Source organism: Felis catus, chromosome F1 (genome assembly GCF_018350175.1).
Source record: "Felis catus isolate Fca126 chromosome F1, F.catus_Fca126_mat1.0, whole genome shotgun sequence".
NCBI classification, from domain to species: Eukaryota; Metazoa; Chordata; class Mammalia; order Carnivora; family Felidae; genus Felis; species Felis catus.
This window is the reverse complement of record NC_058384.1, coordinates 18,399,169-18,424,276: the sequence shown is the minus strand read 5'-3', so window position 1 is coordinate 18,424,276 and position 25,108 is coordinate 18,399,169. Positions and strand designations below refer to the sequence as shown.

General features: G+C 43.8%; 1 protein-coding gene across 9 annotated transcripts in view; it reads right to left on the bottom strand.

Annotated features, from left to right (window-relative positions):
* The window catches only part of PAPPA2 (pappalysin 2), a 527,743-nt gene that overhangs the window by 144,320 nt on the left and 358,315 nt on the right, over window positions 1-25,108 (bottom strand). For all 9 annotated transcript variants that reach the window (XM_045048405.1, XM_045048402.1, XM_045048410.1 and 6 more), the window contains 3 exons: window positions 5,878-6,171; window positions 3,721-3,913; window positions 120-241 (listed from right to left, as the gene is read on the bottom strand). In XM_045048405.1, the coding sequence (XP_044904340.1) occupies window positions 120-241; window positions 3,721-3,913; window positions 5,878-6,171 (609 nt within the window). The remainder of the gene's footprint in view (window positions 1-119; window positions 242-3,720; window positions 3,914-5,877; window positions 6,172-25,108) is intronic.

The following is a 25,108-nucleotide window of genomic DNA, read 5'->3' as shown; positions in this document are numbered from 1 at the left end:
ACACACACACACACACACACACGGGCTCCCTTCTTCTCACCATGCCACTGCTCCCCCCTCCCCCCCACCCCCATTCTCAGCAGCCACCAGGTATAAACAAAAAAGCTATGGTGCTTTACCCACAGCCTCCTCTGGAGTCCAGTAACCTGAGGAGTCACACACACGCCGGGAGGAAGCTGCGTGCACGTACTGACGGAATGTCCCATCTTCAGTGCAGGCACCACACACGCTGCCTGGGACCCTGGGAAGATGAAGGGGGAAGGGACACAAGGAGAAGTGGTCAGGTGAACTGGGATCACAAAATTCGAAATTTGGAAGGCCTCTGGGGACGGGGGAGTGGCGATGGGTAGTGAGGCCCTGGGGGGTAACTGGGAACACAACTGTTTCTCAACTCATTTCCTTCTGGGGTAGACCTCCTCTTTTAAAAATTCATAGTGACATGAAAATCTCAAGGTTATGAAGCAGAAGAATTTAACTAAGTCATAAAGGAGGCCTGTGGAGATGAAAGCGGACAGCTTCTATCCTAGGAACATTCAACCCAAAATAATTATGATCTGAATCTTTCAGCATAAGACCCCTAACTAGGCTGACTTTTAATAACCCATCCCAAGACCCCTTCCATTGCTCCCAACTAAAACAGACAGCAATTTTCAGAGTAAACTCATTAACTATATGTGGCCTTATGTTTTAAACTCCCCACTTGATGTATGAAAGTCATGTGAAATGTGATGCCCCCTGGCTCTCCATTGCCTGTGTGAATACCTCCAGATTTCTTACCATGATCCAAGGTTCTTCACAAGCTAACTCCAGCCTTACTCACTTTCGTTCCTTTATGAACTTATGTCCCCAGCACAATGAACTCATCACCATTCCTCAAATATACAGCCCTTCTCACAGCTCTGTGAAACATGCTCTTCTCTCTCCTGAAAAAATAGCCTTTTAAAGCTTCTCTGCTTAACAAACTCCTATTCATCCTTCAAAGCCCCTTCACATGTAACCTCTGCAGTGGTATTTATGTCTACTCTTCTGCCTGGCAGGCGCTCTCTCTCCTCTACGCACCCACTGCAAGTTCTGGCTCCTGTCTTCGGACAGGACATTCCCGGTCTCTCCGTTGCCTATGAGCAGGCCCAGACCAAGTTCCAGTCTTTCTATGCCCAGCAGTTAGCATAGGGACTGGCTTCAGCCATCCCTCTGTAAGAGCTTGTTTTATGAGCATCCCTGAGACTATCAGCACACTCTACAAGGAGCTCTTCAACAGCCAAATGACAAGGTGAGAGCACTTGATGAGGCTCATCTCTGATACTTAGAATCTTTTTAGAAGCCCAACTGGGCATCTGAAAATGGAGGCATTAAGCCAAGGTCTCTCCCAGCTAGAGAGAGAAAATGAATATCGTGTAATAGACTAGAAAAATAATATGATTGTTAAATAGAGATAATAACTATGCGATTGGCTCCCTTTTCTTCCAAGCTCCCGTTTTTAAGCACCTTATATACCTGGCGTGGTGCCACAAGGCGCTTTTCATAAATCATTTCTAATCCCTACAAGAACTCTTGTGTTTACAAATGAGGACACTCAGGCTCAGAGAGATTAAGTCAACTGCCTAAGGTCACAGCAAGTTCCTTAATTCCTTTCCGCAAGTTCCCCAAAACCATCCAACGTCCGGGACCTTGGCAATGAAGAGGTGCAGTTAACTCCAACCTCTGACTCGGGTTAGCACCCACTTCTAACGTGGACACAACTCCAAACCACACTTCCTTGATGTACTTGGCCTCTCCAGGGCCACTGCTGAGTGCGTGGTTGGGCTCCTCTCTGACATAAGAATTCCAAATACCTACTGGGGAGGAGTAAACACAACTCCGAGTGTGACACAAATCGCTGGGTGTGTGACGCGAGTCTCCCCGACATGCATGTTGGGAGGCCTCCACGCTGTGGCCCACCTAGCTGAGAAAACGAAGCAAATTACAGCCTTTTCTGCCAACAGACTCACGGCATGCCAGTACTGATGTCTGCTCTATCGTAACGTTTGTACCAGAGGGAGAATTGAGAGATTAAATTGTTTACGTGTGTTACATAAACTGATATAAAACTCCAGTCTGCACATGCCCACAGGAGGACTTACTGTTCAGCCAGTCCGACCGAAGTTGCACAGGGTCACCCTTGCGGGAAGAGGATTCTTAAACACATCACATTTGTTGACTCACAGATGGAGCCCAGGAAAGCCTGGGTGCTGATGGCCATCAGAGCTGCTCTGTAGGATCGTTAAGTGCTAAGTCACATCATGCACTGAGTACGCATCAAGGTACTGAGGACGGGTCCCAAGATCCAGGAGGCTGGGAATGCCACTTTGAAAACCGATTCGCCTGCTTGCCCTCATCCCTGTCTCTCCCTGTCTTTTCTCCCAGGCTTTCGGCAAAGGTGGAGTGCACGGAAACATGCTCCAGGGACATGGAGCTCAGTTGCTGGGGTTGCACACCCAGGGGGGAAGTTCTAAGTAGAAGAGGGGCTATCTACCTTCTAAATGGGAAAGCTCGAAGTTCATAGAAATAATCGATTCCAGGTTTCCCGTTTCTGCAATTCGAGCAGATGCCACACTTTCACCTCTGCTTGGTTGCGGGGTCTGGGGCTAGCCACCATGCGCCTCTCTGGGGCTCGGGTCTCTGACTCATGGGGCAGGAGTCGTGCTCGCCACAAGGACCGAGGAAGACAACTGCCGGTACAATACCTAGTGCAATGCTTCACACAAAGATGGACCAAAGAGACAAGAGCCACTGCGGTCATTTAAAAGACGGTGGCAGGGCTTGACAGTGGAGAGCCCGCACAGCCCAGCAGTGGAGTTCTGGCCCTTTCCAGAGAATCCACATTCCCCCAGACTCCCAGCACTGTCACAGGGGATGCTTTTCCTGCCTTCTCTCCTTTTTTACACTTTCCCCGGTATTCATTTATACCAGTATGCAAAGGATAAGTAAGGAACTAATTTTAGGTATAACGATTCTCTTCAAAAAAAAAAACAAACAAAAAAAAAAACAAAAAAAAAAAACCCATGTATCAGGTGTCTATTGTGGCAGGCCAAGGGACAGAGATACAAAAAAATAGTCCTGCCCCCAGGGAGTGGCAGTGAAATGGGCCAAATGGGAGAACACACAGATAAGGACAACTCCGTAAGACAGTAAGCCATCAGTGGGGCAGGCACCAGGTACAAGAGGAAGCAGAGAAGGCATTAGAAACACCACAAAAGTCGGTTAAGCCCCTTACACAGCCCCTTACACAGTGAATAACCTGCCACCCCCCCCCACCTCCAGCTGCCTGAACATACCACACTTCCCCCCAACACCACTGTGCAGGCAGCAAGTCTCGGCCCCCTGCCCCTCACACCAGGGAGGATTGGTTGACCTGGACAGGTAGCAACTGCCACCTCAGCTCTGTCAGCTCATCTTCATCACCTTTGTCAACCTCTTCAAGGCTCTGGAAGCATGCCTGATCTGACCGTGACAGGCCCCTCGCCAAGGAGTAAGCACGTATGACGAGCCAGGGGCTTACCTGACAGCCCCGTGAGCTCTCCCAGGGGGAGGACGACTATGGAGGGCGGCCCTGAGCAGTGGTCCGCAGGTTTACAGACCCAAACCGGGGTTCCCCTCACTTCGCATCCTTCGCCCTGCATGTCCGACATGCCCCAGAGACCCCAGAGACATGCCCTCACCCGCGGCAAGCGCCTCTCTCACCTGTCGTGTACAACCCCACTGATTGGAGGAAGCCAGTGGATGGTGAGGGAGGTGTGGGTCTGCCCGATGACCATGGGTGGGATGGGAATGGGGGTGGGCTTCCGGCTTTGACTCCACTGCTGATACACAAGGTCCAAATAGCAATGCATCCGGGCCACCTGGTTAGGGGTGAAGCTGTCGGTGCAATCATCATCTGTGGAGACAAAAAAAAAAAAAAGGAACAGGAGAGATGAAGGCTTTAACCGCCAAGGCCCACTGAAGCAGGGGTGAATTCTGCCTTGCTCACACCCTGAGTCACTTAACACAAAGCCTCACACATACTGGGTTCCTCAGGGACTTGTCAGGCGAATAAATGTATGCTGTTCCAGAGAGTATGTAAGCCACAGTGGGGAAAGAGAAGGCAGAGAAGAGCACTGCTGATCCCTAAAGCAGGGCCAGTACCTTGCTATGAGGCCGAGCCAGGGGGAGACTCACGCCCTGGGGTAAAAGATTACTCGGAGCTGACGGTTACTTATTCAGGAAACCACAAGATGGCAGTGTTTCAGCATATGGCCTTTTTACTCATGAACATCTCCATAGTTGCAGACACCTGCTTCATGCCCAGTGACTGCCAAGGTTAGGGAGGATTCGGTGGAGACGCTCAAGGAAAGAGAGAGCCAAAATGTCAAGGATGCAGCAGGACTGGGAACGGTGGTCCTTACCTTCTTTTTAGGGCCTGCAACATCTCCCTGTTAACATAATTTTCATAGGGCTGGAAAAGGAGTTATTTTAGTTTCAGAGCTTTTTAAAAAAAAAATGTTTACTTATTTTGGGGGAGAGTGCCAGCGGGGGTGGGGGGCAGAGGCTCCGAAGAGGGCTCTGCGCTGACAGCCTGACGGCAGCCAGCCCTATGTGGGGCTTGAACTCACGAACCACAAGATTATGACCTGAGCCGAAGTCGGTCACCCAGCTGACTGAGCCACCTAGGCGCCCCTCAGAGCTTTTTTTAATGAAAGCACACCAGCTGAACACTGCCCCCTGTTCCTTAGATGGTTTTCCTGGCCCACTTCAAAGGCGGTGCCTAAACAGCTCTGCCCTCTGCACCCCGTTGTCTGGTCTCCCGTGGCAAGGGCCACTGTGTCCTCGTTGGGGGGAGGCAGGGCTGCTGGTCCTTATGAATTCAGTGTGCCTGAATTATATGCCAAAATGAGACAATAGGTGACCAGGTCACCACTCTTTTCTTCCCTTCTTTCCTTCAGAGGCATGACCAAGGCCTTGTGGTTTATCTTTTTTTTTTTTTTCAGAGTCGGGGAGAGGATAGCCTTAGAATTTATTACCAAACAAGACCCTTCACCTTACAGAAAAATCATCCCTTCCTTCTCCCTAGAATAAGTCATCAAATCAAATCAGTCCTTACTTCTAGGGATAAATTTGAGTCTGTCACCAAGAGATTATGATAAGTACTACTTTTTGCCAGAAATGAGCAAGAGAAACTGGACAAGTAAGAGACATAACCCAGGATAACAAGACCAGATAATAGGGTTGTTCCCAGGGCCAGGAAAGTAGTGCCACTTTTTAAATAAGACAGCACCTGTTTTTTTTTTTTTTTCCCTTTGGTAGGCAAGCTAAGAATCAGCCCTTGGCTCATGTTGGAAGAAGCAAATCTGATACCTTAAAAAAGAACAAAATAAAAAGGAATCCTGAGCTTGAGCTTAAAATTAACCAGGTCCATCTTCTTGACTAATTTCAAAAACAGCACAGAGGCACCTTGACCCAGAAACCTCTTTCCCCATCACTGTTGGGAGTCTCCTTCAGAGAGAATGCCTAAGAACATGGGCAAGAACAGGAATAACCAAGTTCTAGAGGTCAAAGCAATCTCAAGAGAGCTTTGGGTTTTGTCTCCTTTTTAAACCATCCAAGAGAGAGGTGTGTTTTTCTTTTGACCTCTAGTGGAGGAGAATCCAGCCCCTTAGACCCCTTCTCATCTCCATATTTGTTTAAGTTCTTCAAAGGCACACATGAGAAAGAATATGCCGTGGTAAATACACTTCAGCCCTCTGGCATGAGTGACTGCTTCACAGGCCTCTCCACCTCCCACACCTCCATACCCTGCCCTGGCCCCAAAAGGCCCCCACATAATCTTCATAGCAGATACACATACTGAAACTGTCATGATACCTGTATAGCTCATGTAGTTGCTGAACGGAGCCCCCGGGAAGTGGGTGAAGCCACAGGTATCGTTGGTAGGCTCTGGGTCCTGGCACAGCTTACTCTTGGGAGTAGGGGCGGTGTCGGCACAGAGGTCTCCCGTATCCATGGATGGCACTGTCTCCCTACAGGGGTCATCACAGGATTCCCTCTCACTGACCCCTTTGAAGACATGGTAGAGTCCCAGGACATGCCCTACCTCGTGGATCATAATGTTGGTATGGCCAGGCATGCCATAATAGGCTGGGTTGAGGACAACGCCACCTGCAAGGGAAGATTTGGAAAACGTCTCTAAGCATGTAACGAATAGCAGCCTCTGATCCTTAATTATGTCTGCTGGTAAACATCCAGTGTTCAATTTCAGCCTCTAAGGGAATACTGTACAACTTTTAGTGGCATTCAGTCACCTGCTTTTCCCTTTGGTCACAGACACCATCTGAACTAATTAATAAATGCGTCTTTAGCCCCCAACATAGATGAGGGCTGTTCTAGAAGCCAGGGAGAGCAATAAGGATGAAACGACATGATAGAGGGCCAGGATTCTTAGCGCTGGCTGCACATTAACAGCACCTAGTGAAGTTAAAAACACAGATGTCCTAGAGACCTGAATGTGAGACCTGAAATTATAAAAATCCTAGAAGATAGCACAGACAGTAATATCTCTGATATTGGCCATCGCAACATTTTTCTAGGTATGTGTCCTGAGGCAAGGGGAAATAAAAGCAAAAATAAACTATTGGGACCTCATCAAAATAAAAAGCCTCTGCACAGCAAAGGAAACAATGAACAAAACGAAATGGCAACCTACTGAATGGAAGAAGATATTCGCAAATGACATATCTGATAAAGGGTTAGTATATACATTATATAAAGAACTTACATAATTCTATACCCAAAAAACAAAGAATCCAATTTAAAAATGGGCAAAAGAAATGTACAGACATCTCTCCAAAGAAGACATACAGATGGTCAACAGACACATGAAAAGATGTTCAACATCATTCATTATCAGGGAAATGCAAATCAAAACTACAATGAGATTTCACCTCACATTTGTCAGAATGGCTAAAATAAAAAACACAAGAAACAGTAAGTGTTGGTGAGAATGCCATTTGCAATGATGTGAATGGAGCTAGAGAGTATAATCCTAAGTAAACTAACTCAGAGAGGATAGATACCATATGATTTCATTCATAGGTGGAACTGAAGACACAAAACAAATGAGCAAAGGAGAAAAGAGAGACAGAAACCAAGAAATGGATTATTAACTGTAGAGAACAAACTGATGGTTACCAGACGGGAGGTGGGGGGGAGGGAGGATGGGTGAAATAAATGACAGGAATTGAGCATACTGGTGGTACTGATGAACACCAGGTGATGTATGGAAGCGCTGAATCCCTACATTGGACACCTGAAACTAACATAACAGTGCATGATAACTCCACTGGAATTAAAAGAAAGTGAAACAAAACTGTCAAATCCATTACACTCTTGAGGAGGGTACCTGTTGGGATGAGCACGGGGTGTTGTATGGAAACCAATTTGACAATACATTTCATTAAAAAAAGATCCATTACACTCTTGCTAGAAATGTAAATTGATACAACAATTTTTATGGTAAAGAGAATGGAGGCTCCCCAATGTATACTTTTTAATTACATTGTTAATTCATTTCAAAAAAAATCAATGCATATGTGGCAGCAAAACAACAAACAAACAAACAAAAACACAGATGTCCAAATGCTAGCCCCGATGAAATGAATCCAAATATTCGAGGATGGGGATCTATGCCTTAGTATTGTTTGAGACTTCCCAGATTGAGAGCCATTGGTATGGATGAAAGCACATGGGGTTTAGAGTCAGGGAATTCTGGGTCTGAATCCTGGCCCTCCACATACTAGCTCTGAGGACTTGAACAGCTATCTGAGCTTCTAGGACCTCAGCTGTGCCGTCTGTAAAGTGGAGATGATGACACCTACTTCCTGCTTTTTGTAGGTTTGGGTCTTCTAAAGCATTTGGCATGCTGGAGGAGTTTAGTAAATGACAGTTATGTGTGCTACTTCTGAATTCATGACCCATACTCACAAGGAGCCAACGACCACTGAGACGAAAGACAAGTCCAACCAAACTACCATTCACTTCAGAATGTCAGAGGCACTACGGGAATATGTCCCACCCTCACCTCCCCCAAATCTCCCTGAGAACACCAGGGAGGTGTTTCAAAGAACAGTTGACTGCATTCATCCGGGCTTGGATGAAAGTAGTGGGCTCGCTGTAACCTTCCAAAAGTAATGGCTAAAGACCTCTCAGTGTCCCAGCTTCTATGTGTCTAGCTTCCCGATCCCAGCTTTCCAATCTCAGATTCCCAATCCCTGCTTTCCTCCTCTCCCCACGGTTGGAGCCACTTGACCTTCAAACATTGTCGGGATCGGGCCTCATCCTCATCTCTAGGACCTGAAACAGGGCCATGTCAACGGCTCTGGACCAACCCTCTGGTTGCTTCCAGGCTGCCCCTGACCCTCTGATTCAGATCTGACCCCAACTGCCAAGCCGTGCATCATCTCTCTTACCTGAGCCCTCCCTGTATCAACAGTCCACTGAGTACGGCAGTCCCTCCAAAAGAATGGCTCTGCTTTTCTTCTGGAAGATCCTTTCCAGGGACTGTCTCATTTCTGAATTCTATGTGCTGCCCTAAAGACAACTACATAAATGGTTTCATGGGCAGAATGGAATCACCGGGTATCTGGTGCCACACCCGGTGGCTCAACCTGCCCTTTTAGTGACTACCTTCCTGCAAATGACAGTTTCTAGGTCCAAGTTCTAGCTTCTCCCAGTCTACTCAGACATGCTGACATTAACCAAGGCATGCCCAGACACGTCCTGAAATACACTATCTGCTCTCACATCTACATCAGAGCCAGACCTCACCTCCCTTGTTCATCATTTCTATCACTTCCAGTAGAAGTTTTCATTCTCTCATATTAACCTTTTTTCCTTTTATAAAATTAGTTTCTGTATATTTCTTTCATTTGTGCATCATTATGTCAACATAAAGTTATTTGAAAAACAGATCTATTCCAGTAACATCCTGGGTGCTCAGTATTTGCATAAAGCCAGCAAAATGCAGCATTTCCACGTTTCAAGATGCTGACCCCTTCATGTTTACAGCAATGGCACTAGTAATCATCATCAAAGTTCATATTTTGGCTCTCAACTCTTCTTTGTTTTTTTTAAGGTTATTTATTTATTTTGGGAGAGAGAGAGGGCATGAGTGGGGTAGGGGCAGAGAGAGGGAATCCCAAGCAGGCTCCATGCTGTCAGCACAGAGACTCATGCAGGGCTCAATCCCACGAACTGTGAAATCATGACCTGAGCCGAGATCAGGAGTCAGACATTTAACTGACTGAGCCACCCGGGGGGCCCCTCTCAGCTCTTTTTCATCCACATGAGCAAAGGTGCTCTAAGAGCACCATGCTGTTTGTATCATCACTCTCTTCTGCCTTCCTCCACCCCAACCCTTCCCCCCCCCACAGGCTTAACCTGTTTCCCTCCTCCTCCTTTCCCTTCCCCCACCCCTAAGCAAGATTTGGATTCAAAAAACCAATCTGGGAGTGCCTGGGTGGCTCAGTTGGTTAAGGGTCTGACTTCGGCTCAGGTCATGATCTCACGGATCATGGGTTCGAGCCCCACGTCGGGCTCTGTGCTGACAGCTCAGAGCCTGGAGCCTGCTTCAGAGTCTGTGTCTCCCTCTTTCTCTGCCCCTCCCCTGCTCACGCTCTGTCTTTCTCTCTCTCAAAAATAAATAAACATAAAGAAAAAAACAATCTCAGGGGGCGCCTGGGTGGCCCAGTCAGTTGAGTGTCCGACTTCACTCAGGTCATGATCTCATGGTCCATGAGTTCGAGCCCCACGTTGGGCTCTGTGCTGACAGTTCAGAGCCTGGAGCCTGCTTCAGATTCTGTGTCTCCTTCTCTCTCTGCCCCTCTGTCGTATCTGATGGTTAGGTGTGCTTGAGAAAAATGAAGCATGCCACACCCACCTCCTGCAGATTGACTGGCCTAAGAACTATAGCTTCTGAAAAGCCTTGCAGCAATTTTGTTGAACCCTTTGCTTCCCAAACTTGTTTGAACACAGAACCTGTTTGGGGTAGAATACCTTTTGATGTAAGGAATACTGGATTCCTTAGAGTACAATTCATACAAAGTACCAAAGACAAAGAAAAGTCTCAAGTAACAGTTACTTTCTACCCATACATATGGTCAGTCCATCTCAAGTCCTCTTGGGATCTCCTCCAATGGTAGAAGAAAGGGGTTATAACTGAATAGAAATAAGATTACAGGAAGAAGGGCTGGCAAAAATAGGAAGGAGGGGTGGCTGGGAGTGTGCTTCTGGGAGCACTGGATGAGGATGAGAGTGGTCATTATACTAGTGGGTGTCTCATCATCCTCCAGAAGTTTCTGTCTCAACCCCAAATGAGATATTTCCCAATATAGGAATATTCTCCTTTCAATAAACCAGCTTATTTGTAAGACGAGGAAGAAGCATAAAAATGCAAGTTCTTACCACGCTCAGCAAACCTCCTCCACACCAACGACAGTGGTGAGGGTTTTCTGCCATAGCGCTCTTAATGCACATTAAGGACAGTGTAGACTTAACCAGGCAACACTTAAATTTTAATTAAAAACATAAATCTTTTATGTTCTATTTTTTTTACTGTTCTATTTTTTTACTCCAGAAAGATGAGACTTTCGCCCCCAAATCATTGTATGGAACGCACAGTAATAAGTTCAGTTGCTATGTGTGTGTCAGGTAGAATGTTATATATTCTAATTTAGAAGTAAGTGCTGTGTGCACCAATACATGCTGAGGGAAAAGCCCGGGGTTCCTCTTACAGTAATTCTGCTCGCTAGAGCCTGAGGTTAGGAAATCACGCCGGACCAGAACTTAAGAAATTTGGAAGGTGGCCCTGACCCTGAGTAGTGTATGACCTTGGCCCTGCTCCTTCATCTTTCCCAAGGTTAGCTGCAAAATGAGGGGGCTAGCCATGTTTCTCACCTAGAGTCCCTCTCATCTCGTGCCTCTAAGAGCTAACATTCGGGACTGTGTCGGCAATCATAAATACCATGTGAAGAAAAACTTGGGTTATCACGACTGTCACCCCCTTGGCCTCGTAACCTGTGTTCCAAGACTCCCCGCCTCTCGGGAGCCTGAGGGGCAGGAGAAAGCTGGGCATGAGCAACCACATTCTATTCAGATCTGCTAGACCTTCAAGGGATCCAGGTTCACCACCTGCTCATCCTCACGCCCTCTCCTTCCCGTCCCATGTGCAGGGGGTCCCACACGCTTCTTCTAGTCAACCTTTATTCCAACTAAAACACACTTGTGAAATTATTAAGGGAGTAGGTTTTAATCATACAATCACACACCCATCTGGGGAGGAGGGGAGAGACCTTATTTCATGGTTTAGTTTACGAAAGTTCTTTCATGTGTTGATAAAAATCACACACACACACACACACACACACACACACACACACACACACACACACACTCATACCAAAACCTGAGTGAGACATAAATACTGGCTGCCCAAAATCTAAAAAGAAGAATGGGAGAACTTCTTTTCATTAAGAAGGAATGAGACCTGATTAATAATAAATAAAAACAGAGTCCCTCAAATGACAAGCCCTTCCTGCCCTCTATTAGTTGGGTCTGACAACGGAGAGTCTGAGGAGCCGTGAATTCCCACCTGCTGGGGGAAACGTGTAATCCTTTTCCAGGAGCAACTTAATAGGAATAATAAAAAGATACTACCAAGTGCTACTTTCCAGTTCCTATTCTATGTTAATAGTCACACAAAGCAGCAGCATCTTCTGATGCGCCTATCTGTGCCCCACACTTTCCCGCCTTTCCATTACTGGCATGGGTCAGACTCTGAGTGGGTACCGGGGGGTCCTCACAGCACTTCCCAGAAGCCTCTCACACAAGATGGCCTTTGGAGTGACGTGGGCTCCTTCTTTGGCTGTGGACACTCACTGGAAATGTATCGATCCTTATCTTTGGGAATACTCCTTAAAAGCTCTCCAGGCTACTTCCTGATCTGTTTCATGGTAATATGAGAGTTCTTAACTCAAAGGGTTGTTACGGAGATTAAAACAGTGATGTGGATAAATAAGCATTTAGCTGATTTTCTGAAACAAAGTAACCCCAACTGTATTTTAGACCATTTGTCAATATTACTGTAATTATATAAGGCAGCCTGGCCACACAGGCTTACCTGCCCCCACCTTTTGTTGGCTTCCTCCTAACCATCTTCATTCATCAAGAAACTGGGATGGCGTCTGACCACAAACAGAGCAGACTTTCCAGAGTGAAAACTGCCATCGCCAGGCAAGGCAGACAAGCATCTCTCCATGCGAGAAGCTCTGATCTGCCCCTAGGCTGCTCACACTTTTTCCATGTTGTTCGGGTCCTGACATCCATGGGCACCCAGGAGACAGATGAGATTTGGACAGAGTTGTGAATAAACAAGTGCCCATTCAATTCAAACACAACACACTGACATTCAAAAATTTTTTGCAATAGCCTAAAATTAGTCCAATAGTGATTGTGTATGGAAAGGAAGTCTTGCAGATTGGACTGTTCCTTTTAATTACTCATAGACCTTGTTGGGAGGTCAGATTTACCCAAGACACCTTTCTTCTGCATTTCCAATAATCTATTCCTTCCTACTTCCCTAGTTATACAGAATATAATTATCATTTCTTACACTCAAAACCTGCTCAGTTTTGTTTCTCCTCAAATGAGGGATAAAATATGGTGATAGAATAGGGGGATGGGATTTCCTTCCCTACAACTGAATCCCTTTCTTTGTGTTCTCAGCTTCTTTAAAAATTGTTTTTAATGTTTATTTATTTTTGAGACAGAAAGAGAGAAAGAGAGTGTGCACACGCAAATGGGGGGGGGGGGGGGGAAGCGGGGGGCAGAGACAGAGGGAGACACACAATCCGAAGCAGGCTCCAGGCTCTGAGCTGTCAGCACAGAGCCTCACGCGGGGCTCGAATTCACGAACTGTGAGATCATGACCTGAGTCAAAGTCCAACGTTTAACTGACTGAGCCACCCAGGCATCCCTGTGTTCTCAGCTTTTATTTGCTACATGGAAACAGGAAGTAGAAGAAAGACATGCCAATATATATTTTCAACAATATCTTGGTTCTTCAAACTTTACTGTAAGACACTATCAGACTCTAACTTCATTCACCTCCCCAACACTTGTTTTAAAAGGCTGCTTAGGAGATGACGACAAAACCCAGGAGTGCCCACTCAAGGGAAACTTTGAAGCGACAGTGTGAATGGAGGGCAACATTTTGGAAGTACTCACATTTTACCCCAGTGGCTCCTGGTCCCTTAGTCCACAGCCAATTCAAGAGGTCAGGCTCTTCTACATTCAGCCATTACCTCCCTAGGAGGTAGAATATGGAGTAAAAAGGAAAAAAAAAAAAAAAAAAAAAAAAGGAAGCCCTTTTCTGTCTGTGAGATTTTCAAAGTGTATGCCATTTGGGCCCTGAGGAGATTCAGGGTTTAGCCAACATGGTAAGTGAACGAGGGTAGCGATCCTTGCCTCACATTACCAATGCCATCACCACCATCTTAGCCCGGAACAATTTTTTTTAACTAGCGGAGGAGAAAAGCAATAAAAGGGAAATAATGGGACTGTACAGATGGTGGTGGGTCCAGATAAAGTGGACTGTATTCTATATTTCAAGACCCCAGTAAAAGGATTCAAAATAGGTGCATGGATCTGACAGCAGGGGGATCTTGCCTTATTCCAGTAACGGATTCCTGAGCAAGTGCCCTAGTTCTAGAGAAAACTGGCTAAGAGGGAAGAGGGACAGAGAACCTCCGCAGAGACCCCCTGAAGGTGGGGCCTTGTGATGGAAACAACAGTCATCTCATGTGACCAGCATCACCTGATAATTATTAAGGACAAAATGCATTCTTTCCCCTATGACCTTGGCCTTTGTTTTTATTTTTTAATTTTTTTTCAACGTTTATTTATTTTTGGGACAGAGAGAGACAGAGCATGAACGGGGGAGGGGCAGAGAGAGAGGGAGACACAGAATCGGAAACAGGCTCCAGGCTCCGAGCCATCAGCCCAGAGCCCGACGCGGGGCTCGAACTCCCGGACCACGAGATCGTGACCTGGCTGAAGTCGGACGCTTAACCGACTGTGCCACCCAGGCGCCCCTGACCTTGGCATTTGTAAGCCATCTCTAAAGACAGACACAGCCTCAGGCAAAAAAAAAAAAAAGTTCAATTGACTAACAGTAAATGTCTACTACCCAGCTAAGTAGGGGCTCAAAATAGAAATTAAGTTCAATTATAGAAGAATAAATAAAAGTTACATTTCTTGCATACATGAATGTATATATTGAGACTTGAAGTCAATCCATGCCAGCACCACTAACTTGTGTATAGAACATAACATGAAAGGGGCTCCCTGGATGTAGCAACTGGTGGCCATATGTGGCACAGCTGTTGCTTAATGGACTGACAGGGAAGCACAAATACATTCTTAGAAGACCTTTCGGCCTTGGTTATAAGGGACAAGCTAAAACAATAAGACAGGGCTGTTGTGTGGTCCAGGGGATGGTGCAGGGGAAGAAAAAAAGAGCAGTTGTTGACTAAAAGATGAAATCTCAGCAGTAGAGAGCCCAAGTCCCAAGGTGATGCTGCATTTCCAAGTTCCAATGGGCTTTTCTCGGCTTTGGCACAAGACCGCCAGAGTGGCACATGGTAAAGAGAAGGATTCCCAAAGCTACTTCTATTAAAGAAGAAGAAGAAGAAGGAGGAGGAGGAGGAGGAGGAGGAGGAGGAGGAGGAGGAGGAGAAGGAGAAAACTCAGGCAGTTTGAGTAAAGGACATGAGTTGAAACGACTTGAAAACAGTTCTGTAAAATTTTTAGGGCTGAATGTTATATGGCCATAAAACAAGGAGGTTGAGGGCTAGTCTGCAGGTGCTTCCATAATTACTTCCAGTTACTGGCTGAACCACAGTCCTCCAAACACACTCTCCACAACAAGGGACAAAGTTACCAAAGTATGCCTCGGGGTGGAGGAAAAAGCACTTCAGGGCAGGGCAAGGGAAGAAGTCGCAGAGGCAGATGGACAGACAAAGGGAGAGAAAGAAAGGGAGGTTAAAAAAAAGAGGTCATGGAAGCTAGAAAAAGAAGCAAGCTTTTAACAAAACCAGCCCAGAACCCATCCATCTCCAAATCTTGTATTGGCTTCTTAGTTTTACAGCCTGTGGTCTCCTTAGAAGGAAGTCCTTGTTCTGGGCAAGACTGAACCAAGACAGGGGCACCTGGGTAGCACAGTCAGTTAAGTGTTCAACTCTTGATTCTGGCTCCGGTCGTGATCTCACAGTTTGTGAGTTTGAGCCCCACATCAGGCTCTGTGCTCATCAGCACAGATTGGGATTCTCTCTCTCTCTCTGCTCCTCCCCCTCTTGCTCTCTATCTCTCTCTCAAAATAAATAAAAATAAACTTAAAAAAAAAGACTGAACCAAGACAAGAATGTGCAGAGGGTGAAGACTGTGCAGTCTGATTTCACTTTCTGTCCTCTTTTATAGTCTCTCAGTCCACTCCTATTTTCAAGTGTCAAGCACTCAGGGGTCTTTAGCCACCCCCACACCATGGGAGAAAAGTAATCTGATTCATAATAGCTGGAAGAGGTCATTACCCAGGCACTGGAGACAGTCTGTTAATCCTTTCCTTGCTTATGGATATGGTAGTGTTACACACACACACACACACACACACACACACACACACACACACATACCAGAATTTTAGGCACCACAAAGTATGAATGGGGAAGATATTTTTAAAATTCATTTATTAATTTAGCATTTATTGAGCATCTGTTCTATGTCAGGCACTGTTCTGGACACAAAGGGTCCAATAATGACTAGGACATGTTTTAAAAGAGGAGACCTTTCAAATAGTCACAAAAAAGGTGATTGTTTACTCCACCTACTTATAAATGCATGAACCTACCTTTGGAGCGCCTCAATTTCAGGGCATGAAATTCATATCCTAGGTCAATTTTATCTAAAGCCTTCAACATCCAAGAATGCTCCCAATGTTCAAAACCCCAAGGCACCCAGAATAACCCCATTTGCTGAATGTCATCTTCTGACAATTATCTATAATAGCAGCCAGTGGGTAATTCCTAGGGACGGTCCTCATCTTGTTCCCATCATGTAGCCCCGTCTCGTGAATGATTCTAGAATCCCTCATATTTACATGAGCTCTCAAGTTTAGGTCTTTCATTTATTCTCTGTCTCCAGGGAAAATCAACCCGCTTTGGCACTGTAAAGAGAGGAGCAGCGGACTGGGAACAAGATCTGTTCCATTCTGGCCTGGCCATGTAACGACTACTTGCACCAGCGTGCTCCTCGTTACCTCCTGTAGACTCTTCGGCCCATCCCACTCTGCTGTCGGCCCCTGCACTCCACAGAAGCAGTCTGGCCGAGATTTCCAGACTGCCACGTGTCAAATCCATGGCTATTTCTCAGCACCTGCCACCTCACCCACACGGTGCATGACTGTGTCACAACTGATGTAACACGCTAATCTCAGGGTCCAACAGTTTGGTTGGGAGCGTGCTGAGGTTTGCCCTGGGGACTCCTAAGGTCTGGTTGGGGGAGAGATAGCGCACCTCTGAGCAAGTTTCTGCTGCTTTCACCTTCCCCTGCCCCCCATGGTGCTGTTACTTTGCCTTTCCCCAGACAGCTGCCACATCTGCATGACCTTGGTTTTTGCTGTTGTTTAGTTTTGTCACATTTTTTTTAATGGTAATTTATTTTTAAGAGAGAGAGAGACAGACAGACAGACAGACAGAGTGCAAGAGGGGGATGGGACAGAGAAAGAGAGGGGGACACAATCTGAAGCAGGCTCCAGGCTCTGAGCTGTCAGCACAGAGCCGAATGCGGGGCTCAAACTCACAAACCGTGAGATCATGACCTGAGCCGAAGTCAGATGCTTAACAGACTGAGCCACCCAGGCGCCCCTGCATCACCTTGTGCCAGCTCTGGCTCTCTTCTCCAGTCCACCGGGCCCCAGAGGAGCCAATACCTTTCCCGGGCACCAAAAATCTCCAGGTTGAAGGTGAGGTGGTAGACTGAGGCCACAACTAGAAAGGGTAATCACAGACACGTGGTATTCGAAGCATCTACTACTCTTGCTGCTGCTACTAATGGAGCTAACAGTTATTGAGGCCCTACTATGTGCCAGGTTCTCTTCCGTGTGCTTATCATCCCCATTTTATACTTAGGAAAGGAAGGCTCAGAGAAGTGACTTGCTCAAGATTCCATTTGTTCTTATCGAAGGGAGGCCATAGCCCACTCTATTATTCAAAGACTTTTTTCTACATGACCTGAAGACCCGATAGGTTTAAACCCTCATCAGGAGTCAGGTTCAAGTTCCCTCCCACTCAGTTCTGGGGTCCCCTGGACACTGGGGCATGTTGCTAGTGATCTGATCAGGATTTCAGAGTGTTCTTTGGCCGTACGGGCACCACCTAGAACAATTAGAATGATGACTGGCCCAGAAAACTCTGAAGTGTCTAACTTCTGTGCCAGAGAACGACAGATTCTCCTCTCTAAACTGGCCAAAATGACTTGTACTGACTTCATTTCTCTGCAGCAGATGCATCTGTGGCCCACACGGGACTTTCTCAAAGCTCTGTCTTTAGGTAGCTGGTATAGCCCTGAATCCAGCTCCTCCTCTTGCTTCTGTGAAAGTCCCTTCATAGTCAGATTGCAGAGACCCCAAACTCAACATATCCAAACCAAACCAGCTCCCCATGTGCTCCTTCTCTTCCTGTATTTTCTACCTTGGCACCACTATGCACTCAGTCAATCAAACAGAGTTCCTTTTTTTCCCATCTATTTATGATAACAAGTTTCTCAGCACTCAGAGCTATCAAAGAAAACAAAAGGCAATGTATAACTGGTGCTGAATCTTGTTGCCCTGTAGCAATAACTACTATTCATCCACAGAGACAAGAACTAATTTGAGGAAGAAAAGCCACATTTTCCTCATTAAAATAGGCATTTCTCTTTTTGTTTGCTAGTTATTAATCAACATTTTAAAACAGTGTTTTGATCAATTTTGGACAAGTAATCATTTCAAAAGATGACTCACTGAGAAGAAATCTTTTGACACTTTATAGCTTATGATCAGTATCAATGTTAATATCCTGTTTGTGTTACTGCACTACAGTTTTGCTGATGTTACTGCTGGAGGACAATGGGTAAAGGGTACGTAGAATCTTTTGGTACCGTATTTTAGAACATATGTGGACATGCAATTATATCAAAATAAAAAGTTTAATTGAAACATTATCACAAAAGAGTTGTTTTATTTATTTAAAATATGTTTTTGGGGGCTCCTGGGTGGCTCCGTTGGTTAAGCGTCTGACTTCAGCTCAGGTCATGATCTCACGTTCCGTGAGTTCAAGCCCCGCGTCGAGCTCTGTGCTGACAGCTCAGAGCTTCGAGCCTGCTCAGATTCTGTGTCTCCCTCTCTTTCTCTGTCCCACCCCCCCATCCTTGCACTGTCTCTCTCACTGTTAAAAATAAATAAACATAATAAAAATACATAAAATAAAATATGTTTTGGCAGAGAAACAGATGACTCACTAAAGACTTTTAAAAACATGTATATGCTACGTTAGTGTGAAGTTCTACAGGAGAAATGGAATGGAAACACAAATTCAAAGAGAAAAAAAGTACAATGAATAACTTGCCAGTGTTAAAAAAAAAAGTGCATGGCCATGAATTTGTGAATGATGGTGATTATCAAATCATTATGTGACCAAAGATTCATTTAGGAGAGTACATTTAAATTTTATTTTAAAACGTCAATAATTTAAAATGATATGGCAGGAATTATTTTCTTTGCCGCTATTTAAGCTTCTAATTATATTTTTAGATGTTGCTTTTAGAGAGCAGAAGTAAGTTTGGAAGGCACTGCTCTAGCCATCCCAAGTACATTCCACTCCTCAGCACGCCCAGGTTTTGAACGGCCTGAACCTTGGTATCCCTCAGCTCCTTTAGCCCGGATTTCGGTCTCATGGTCTGCCAAGCCAACTATGGCTCCTCTTTCAACTGTCCTCTCAAGCCTCCACCCCTCCGGGAGTTCTTCCCTGATGCTCTGAGCACAGTTAGGCACTTTCTCTCCCTGTTCCTACCTGACCTCACGTTAGGTGCCATCCCACCGTAGCGGAAGTGTGTTATTTGTATGTCTGCCTTGCAGTTACACAGCGCAAACCTTTAGGGTGAACTCATTTTATTGTTGTAACTCTAAGTATTGCCACAGACCGATTCGACAGCTTTTCTTTGAATAAACGATTATGAGAACGGTATGGCCAGCTTACAAAAAGGCTGGCTTACCGTAAATTTAAGTCTCCTGCCTTTGAAGATACACTTTTGGTTCAAGTGCTGTGTACTAAGGCTAAAGATGTCCAAACTACCGAATGTTAGAGCTCAAGGGGATCTCATTCATTTATTTATTTATTAAAGAATGCTACCCTGCGTTACCACAGTCTTAAAAGCACAAAATTTTGCTAGAAGTCAGAAAGGCTATGGATGGAAAAACACAAGCATGCAGTACATCGGTCTTTGTGCATACCAACTTAAGGCGTTGGTAGTCAGAAACTAGATTCAGTCTTCACAACTCTCAGGCTAGTGGACTTATCTGCCGACCCTCAAAATGCAGGGTTCTTGAATGTTGACACAAACAGACAATCTTAATCTTGAGTCTTGGAAAGACCGTATTTAGAAAATCCTAATGTCTTCCTCTATCACGTTATGCTACACCTGCTCTACCCCTGAGTCATGTCAATATGGTTCCTTTGTTCAGTCACAGTTATGACCGAACCAGAAATAAATAAGAACGCGAGCAACTTCTATTGAGCCAGACCTTTCAGCTGTTCAGTCTAGTCTTCTACTTTTGAAAAGCACATTCAGGAACATGTTATAGGAAAACAGTTATTCCTCAGGGGGTTAAAAATAAAATATAAATATGTCTAGCTTCTTTTGCAATTCGTTATGAGCCAGTGACTCATGAGACAATTTCATCTCTTCTTGAAACCACTTAAATTTCATACCTTCACTCACTTATTCATTCATCCCTTCATTCAGTGAGCCTTCGCAGAGCTCAGAGAGGTCACAGAACTTACTCGGATTTCACCAGTTGTTACGATCACTTGTGTGTGTGTGTGTGTGTGTGTGTGTGTGTGTGTGTGTGTGTGTGTCTTGTGGTTCTTTGCAATTTTATCACACATGTACCTTGAACTACTGCCGCATTCAAGACACTGAACCGTTCCATCACCATTAAGAATCTCTCCTACTATCCTTCATGTCACACCCATCCTATGTCCCTCTCCCCATACCCCGATCCCAGCCCCTGGCAACCACTAACTTGTTATTTCTATAATTTCCTCATTTTGAGGCCACTACATAGAATTTTGAGAATGCCACCTAAATCATACAGCATGTAACTTGTGAGATTTTTTTTCATTCAGCATAAGATCCTTGAGATGCATCTAAGTTGTTGTATGTATTCACGCTTTTTTCCTTTTTTAAACGTTTTTATTTTTTGAGAGAGAGAGAGACAGACCGTGAGTGGGGGAGGGGCAGAAAGAGAGGGAGACCCAGCATCCAAAGCAGGCTCCAGGCTCCAAGCTGCCAGCACAGAGCCCGACGCGGGGCTTGAACCCACGAACCGTGAGATCATGACCTGAGCCAAAGTCAGCCGCTTAACCGACTGAGTCACCCAGGTGCCTCCCCACTCTGTTCCTTTTTAGTGCTGGGTAGTATTCCACTGTGTGGACGTACCACACTTCGCTCAAGCAGTTAGCATGGAAGGACATGTTTGTCTTCTCCAGTTCTTAGGCTCTTACAAATAAAGGTGCCATGAAGACTGATGTACAGGTTTTTGAGTGGACGTATGTTTTGATTTATCAGGGATCAATGTCCAAGAGTCCATCTGCTGGATCATGGGGTAAGTATAGGTTTAGTTTTATAAGAAATTGCCAAAGTACTCTCCAGAGTGGCCGTGCCATTTTACTTTCCCACCAGCAATGTATGAGAGGTCTGGTTTCTCTGCATCCCCACCAGCATTTAGTATTATCACTGTTCTTTATTTTAGCTCTTCTAAAAAGTGTGTTATGATACCTCACTATGGTTTTAATTTGCATTTCCCTAATAGCTAATAATTCTGAACATCTTTCCATGTGCTTATTTTCTTTGGTAAAATGTCTGTTCATGTCTTTGCCCATTTTCTTTTTTTTATGTTTATTTATTTTATGAGAGAGAGAGACAGAGAGAGAGAGAGGGAGGGAGAGGGAGAGGGAGAGGGAGAGGGAGAGGGAGAGGGAGAGGGAGAGGGAGGGGGAGAGGGAGAGGGAGGGGGAGAGGGAGGGGGAGAGGGAGAGGGAGAGGGAGGAGCAGAGAGACAGGAAGAGAGAGAACTCCAAGCAGGCCCCCACCCCCACCCCACTGTCAGCACAGAGCCCGACATGGGGCTCAGTCCCACAAACCATGAGATCATGACCTGAGCTGAAATCAAGAGTTGGACACTTAACTGACTGAGCCACCCAGGTGCCCTGAATGTCTCTGCCCATTTTCTAACTGGAATATCTTACTAGTGAATTTTGAAATTCTTTATATATCCTAGATACAGATCTTTTAGGAGATGTGTGGTCTTCAAATATTGCCTCCAAGTCTGCCATTTCTTTGTTCATCTTAACAAAGTGTTTCTCAGAGAAAATTTTTTTAAGTTTTAAGTCCAATTTATCAGTTTTTATTATTATGGACCATGCTTTGAGTGGATATGTCAGCACTCTTCATCTAGCCCTGCCCTGAAGATTTTCTCTTATGTTTTCTTTTAAAAGCTCTATAGGTTTGTTTTTATATTTAAATCTCTGATCTATGTTGACTTAATTTTTTACAAGGTGTGAGATTCATATTGAAATTCAATTTTTTTTGGCCCATGAATGCCCAATTGCTGTAACGTCATTTGCTGAAAATACCTATTGGCTATTGATGTCTGTAGCATATATAAAAATACTGCCTCTTTCATTTCTCATAGTGGCAATATATTCTTTCTCTCTCGTGTTTTATTTTTTGATCAGTTTTTCTTGGCCCCTCCCCTAAAAAACTTAAACTTTTTTTTAAGTAATGTTTACTTTCTATTTCTTCTCTTTTTCATTATTCTTTTTATTACTTCCTCTGTCTTCATTTTTTATTTAATATGTTATTCTTTGCTCGTTTCTTGAGATGGATAGCTTCGATTTTTCCTTTTCTAATATATAAAGCTACAGATTTCACTCTACTTACAGCTTCTTGTATATACCACAAGTTTTGATACGCCCTATTGTCATAATCATTTTAAAATATGTTCCTATTTCCCTTACAATTTATTCTTTGAACCATGAGGTAATTAGAAGTTTATTACATAGTTTCCAAATATTTGGAGACTTTCTAGTTTTTTGTTGTTGTTGTTGTTGTTTGTTGTTGTTATTGACTTCTAGCTTCTTTCCAGTGATATGAGATGGCAAAGACTTCCTGATGGCAATTCTCTGTAATTTACTTTTTGGCCCTTGGTAAATTTTCCATGACACATGAGAACCGTATATTCTTCACTGTTTAAATACACTTTCCTAATTTTGTTAACTAAGTCATTTATTAATCATTTTTCAAATATTCTAGACCTCTACTAAATATTTATTTACTTACTATTTTCTGAGAAAATTGTTTTTAAAACACCAACTATGATTTTGGATCTGTCTGTTTTCTTTTTCTTTTTGTCAAATTTTGCTTTACATATTTTTGGGCGTGTTATTGGATGTACACATTTATCACAGTTATATTTTCTAATTGAATTTACTTTTTCATCATTATAAAGTATTCCTACTTATCTCTGGTAATATGTACTACCTTAAAGTTTACTTTATCTGGTATAAGAAAGCTATACTGACTTTCTTTGGACTAGTATCTTCATTATATATATATTCTCATCCTTATACTTTCAGTCTTTTTGTGTTCTCATGTTTAAGAAATGTCTCTTACAAGTACCACATGGTTGGGTTTTATTTTCAATCTGACAATTTTTTTACTTTAAAGTGGTATGTTTACAGGGGCCTGGGCGGCTCAGTCGGTTGAGCATACTACTCTTGATTTCTGTTCAGGTTGTGATCTCATGGTCGTGAGATCGAGTCCCACACTGAGCATGGAGGCTGCTTAAGAGACTCCCTCTCCCTCTGCCCCTCCCCCACTCGTGCTTCCTCTCTCTCCCTCTCTCTCGCGCTCAATAAATTTTTAAAAAATTAAAACATATGGGTATCTCAAAACATTTCATGGGACATCTTATTTAAAAAAATGATATGTTTTTTCCATTTGCATTCAACATTACTAATACATTAGGTCTTAATCAATATCTTACTTTTTGTTTCTATTTGTTCTGTTATTTATTCCTATTTTCTCTCCTTTTGTTGCCTTTTCTGGGTCAATTCATGGCTTGCTGGTTTAACTTGTAAAAGATTGTCTTTTAATGGTCATCCTGAAGGTAACAACATGCATTTTTTACTTATTACTGTCTAAAATTACTAAAATCAGTATTTTTCTAGATACAGGCAAGGAAAGCACCTTAAGTTCTTTAACTTCATTTATTTTCTGTCTTTTGTGTGGTTGTTGTTATCTTTTGATTCTACCCATATTTTAAACCAAAAACACATTTTTATTATTACTTTTAATATTTGTATCCTTTCTAATATCATTCATTCCATTTTATATGTCTCTACTTCCCATCTGGGGTCATTTTCTTTCTGCTTGCATAGTTTTCTCCAGTATTATTTTACTGCTGATATCAAATCATCTCAGTTTTTATCTGTCTGACTATATTTTAAATTTTTCTTCATTTTAAAAGATATTTTTGGGGGCACCTGGGTGGCTCAGTCGGTTAAGCGTCCGACTTCAGCTCAGGTCACGATCTCACGGTCTGTGAGTTCGAGCCCTGCGTCAGGCTCTGGGCTGATGGCTCAGAGCCTGGAGCCTGCTTCCAATTCTGTGTCTCCCTCTCTCTCTGCCCCTCCCCCGTTCATGCTCTGTCTCTCTCTGTCTCAAAAATAAATAAAGGTTAAAAAAAATTAAAAAAAAATATTTTTGCTGAATACAGTATTCTAAGTTGACAGTTATTTTCTTTTAGCATCTAAGAAATTATATCTGCTCTCTGATGACCCCCATAGTTTCTGTTGAAAAGTCAGCATATGAATCTCACTGTTTCTCCTTTTAAAGTAATGTACCTTTTTTCTCTAGCTACTTCTGAGGGTTTTTTTTTTTCTCTGTTTTTGGTTGGTAAGTACTTTTGCTATAATGGATCTAGTTTTTATTTTCTTTCTATTTCATCCTTCTTGGGGTTTGTAAAACATTTTGAATCTGTGGTTTGATATCTTCTGTCACTTTACTAAAGTCTCAGCCATTATCTCCTTGGTATTTTTTTGACCCGATAGCTTTCTTTTTCTTCCAGATCTCCAATTTACATTAGAAAATTTCCATCAGGTCTCACACGTCTCAAGTTATGTTCTATATTTTTCCAACACTTTTTCTCCCTGAGCTTCGGTATGAATGTTTTCTACAATTTTCTAGTTCTTTTATTCTCTCCCTTACTCACAAACCTATTAATTTCCTAATTTCAATCTATATCTTTTGTTCTAAAATTTTCATTTAATTCATTATTATTCATTCCAGTTCTCTGAATATACTCTCCATTTTAAATACATTTTTAACATATTAATATAATTATCTTAACGCCAATATCCAATAACTCCAGTATTTGGGTAATCTGTGAGTCTGTATTTATTAATGATTGCTTATTTACCATCATTTGGTCCTGTCTCTTGGCATAACTGATAATTTTTTATTGATTGCTGGATACTGTGCATAACAACTTGTAGAAGCTCTTCATGATGCTGTCTTCCTCTAGAGTATATTCAATTTTCTTTTGCTAGGCATTTAAATATAAGCAAATGACTTTCTTTCACGCAGAGATTTAAGAGTGTTCCAGGCTGGATTTTAAGCTTTGTATTATATGGGCTCTTTCTGTCTCTCAGGGCCCCTCCTCTTTGACAGG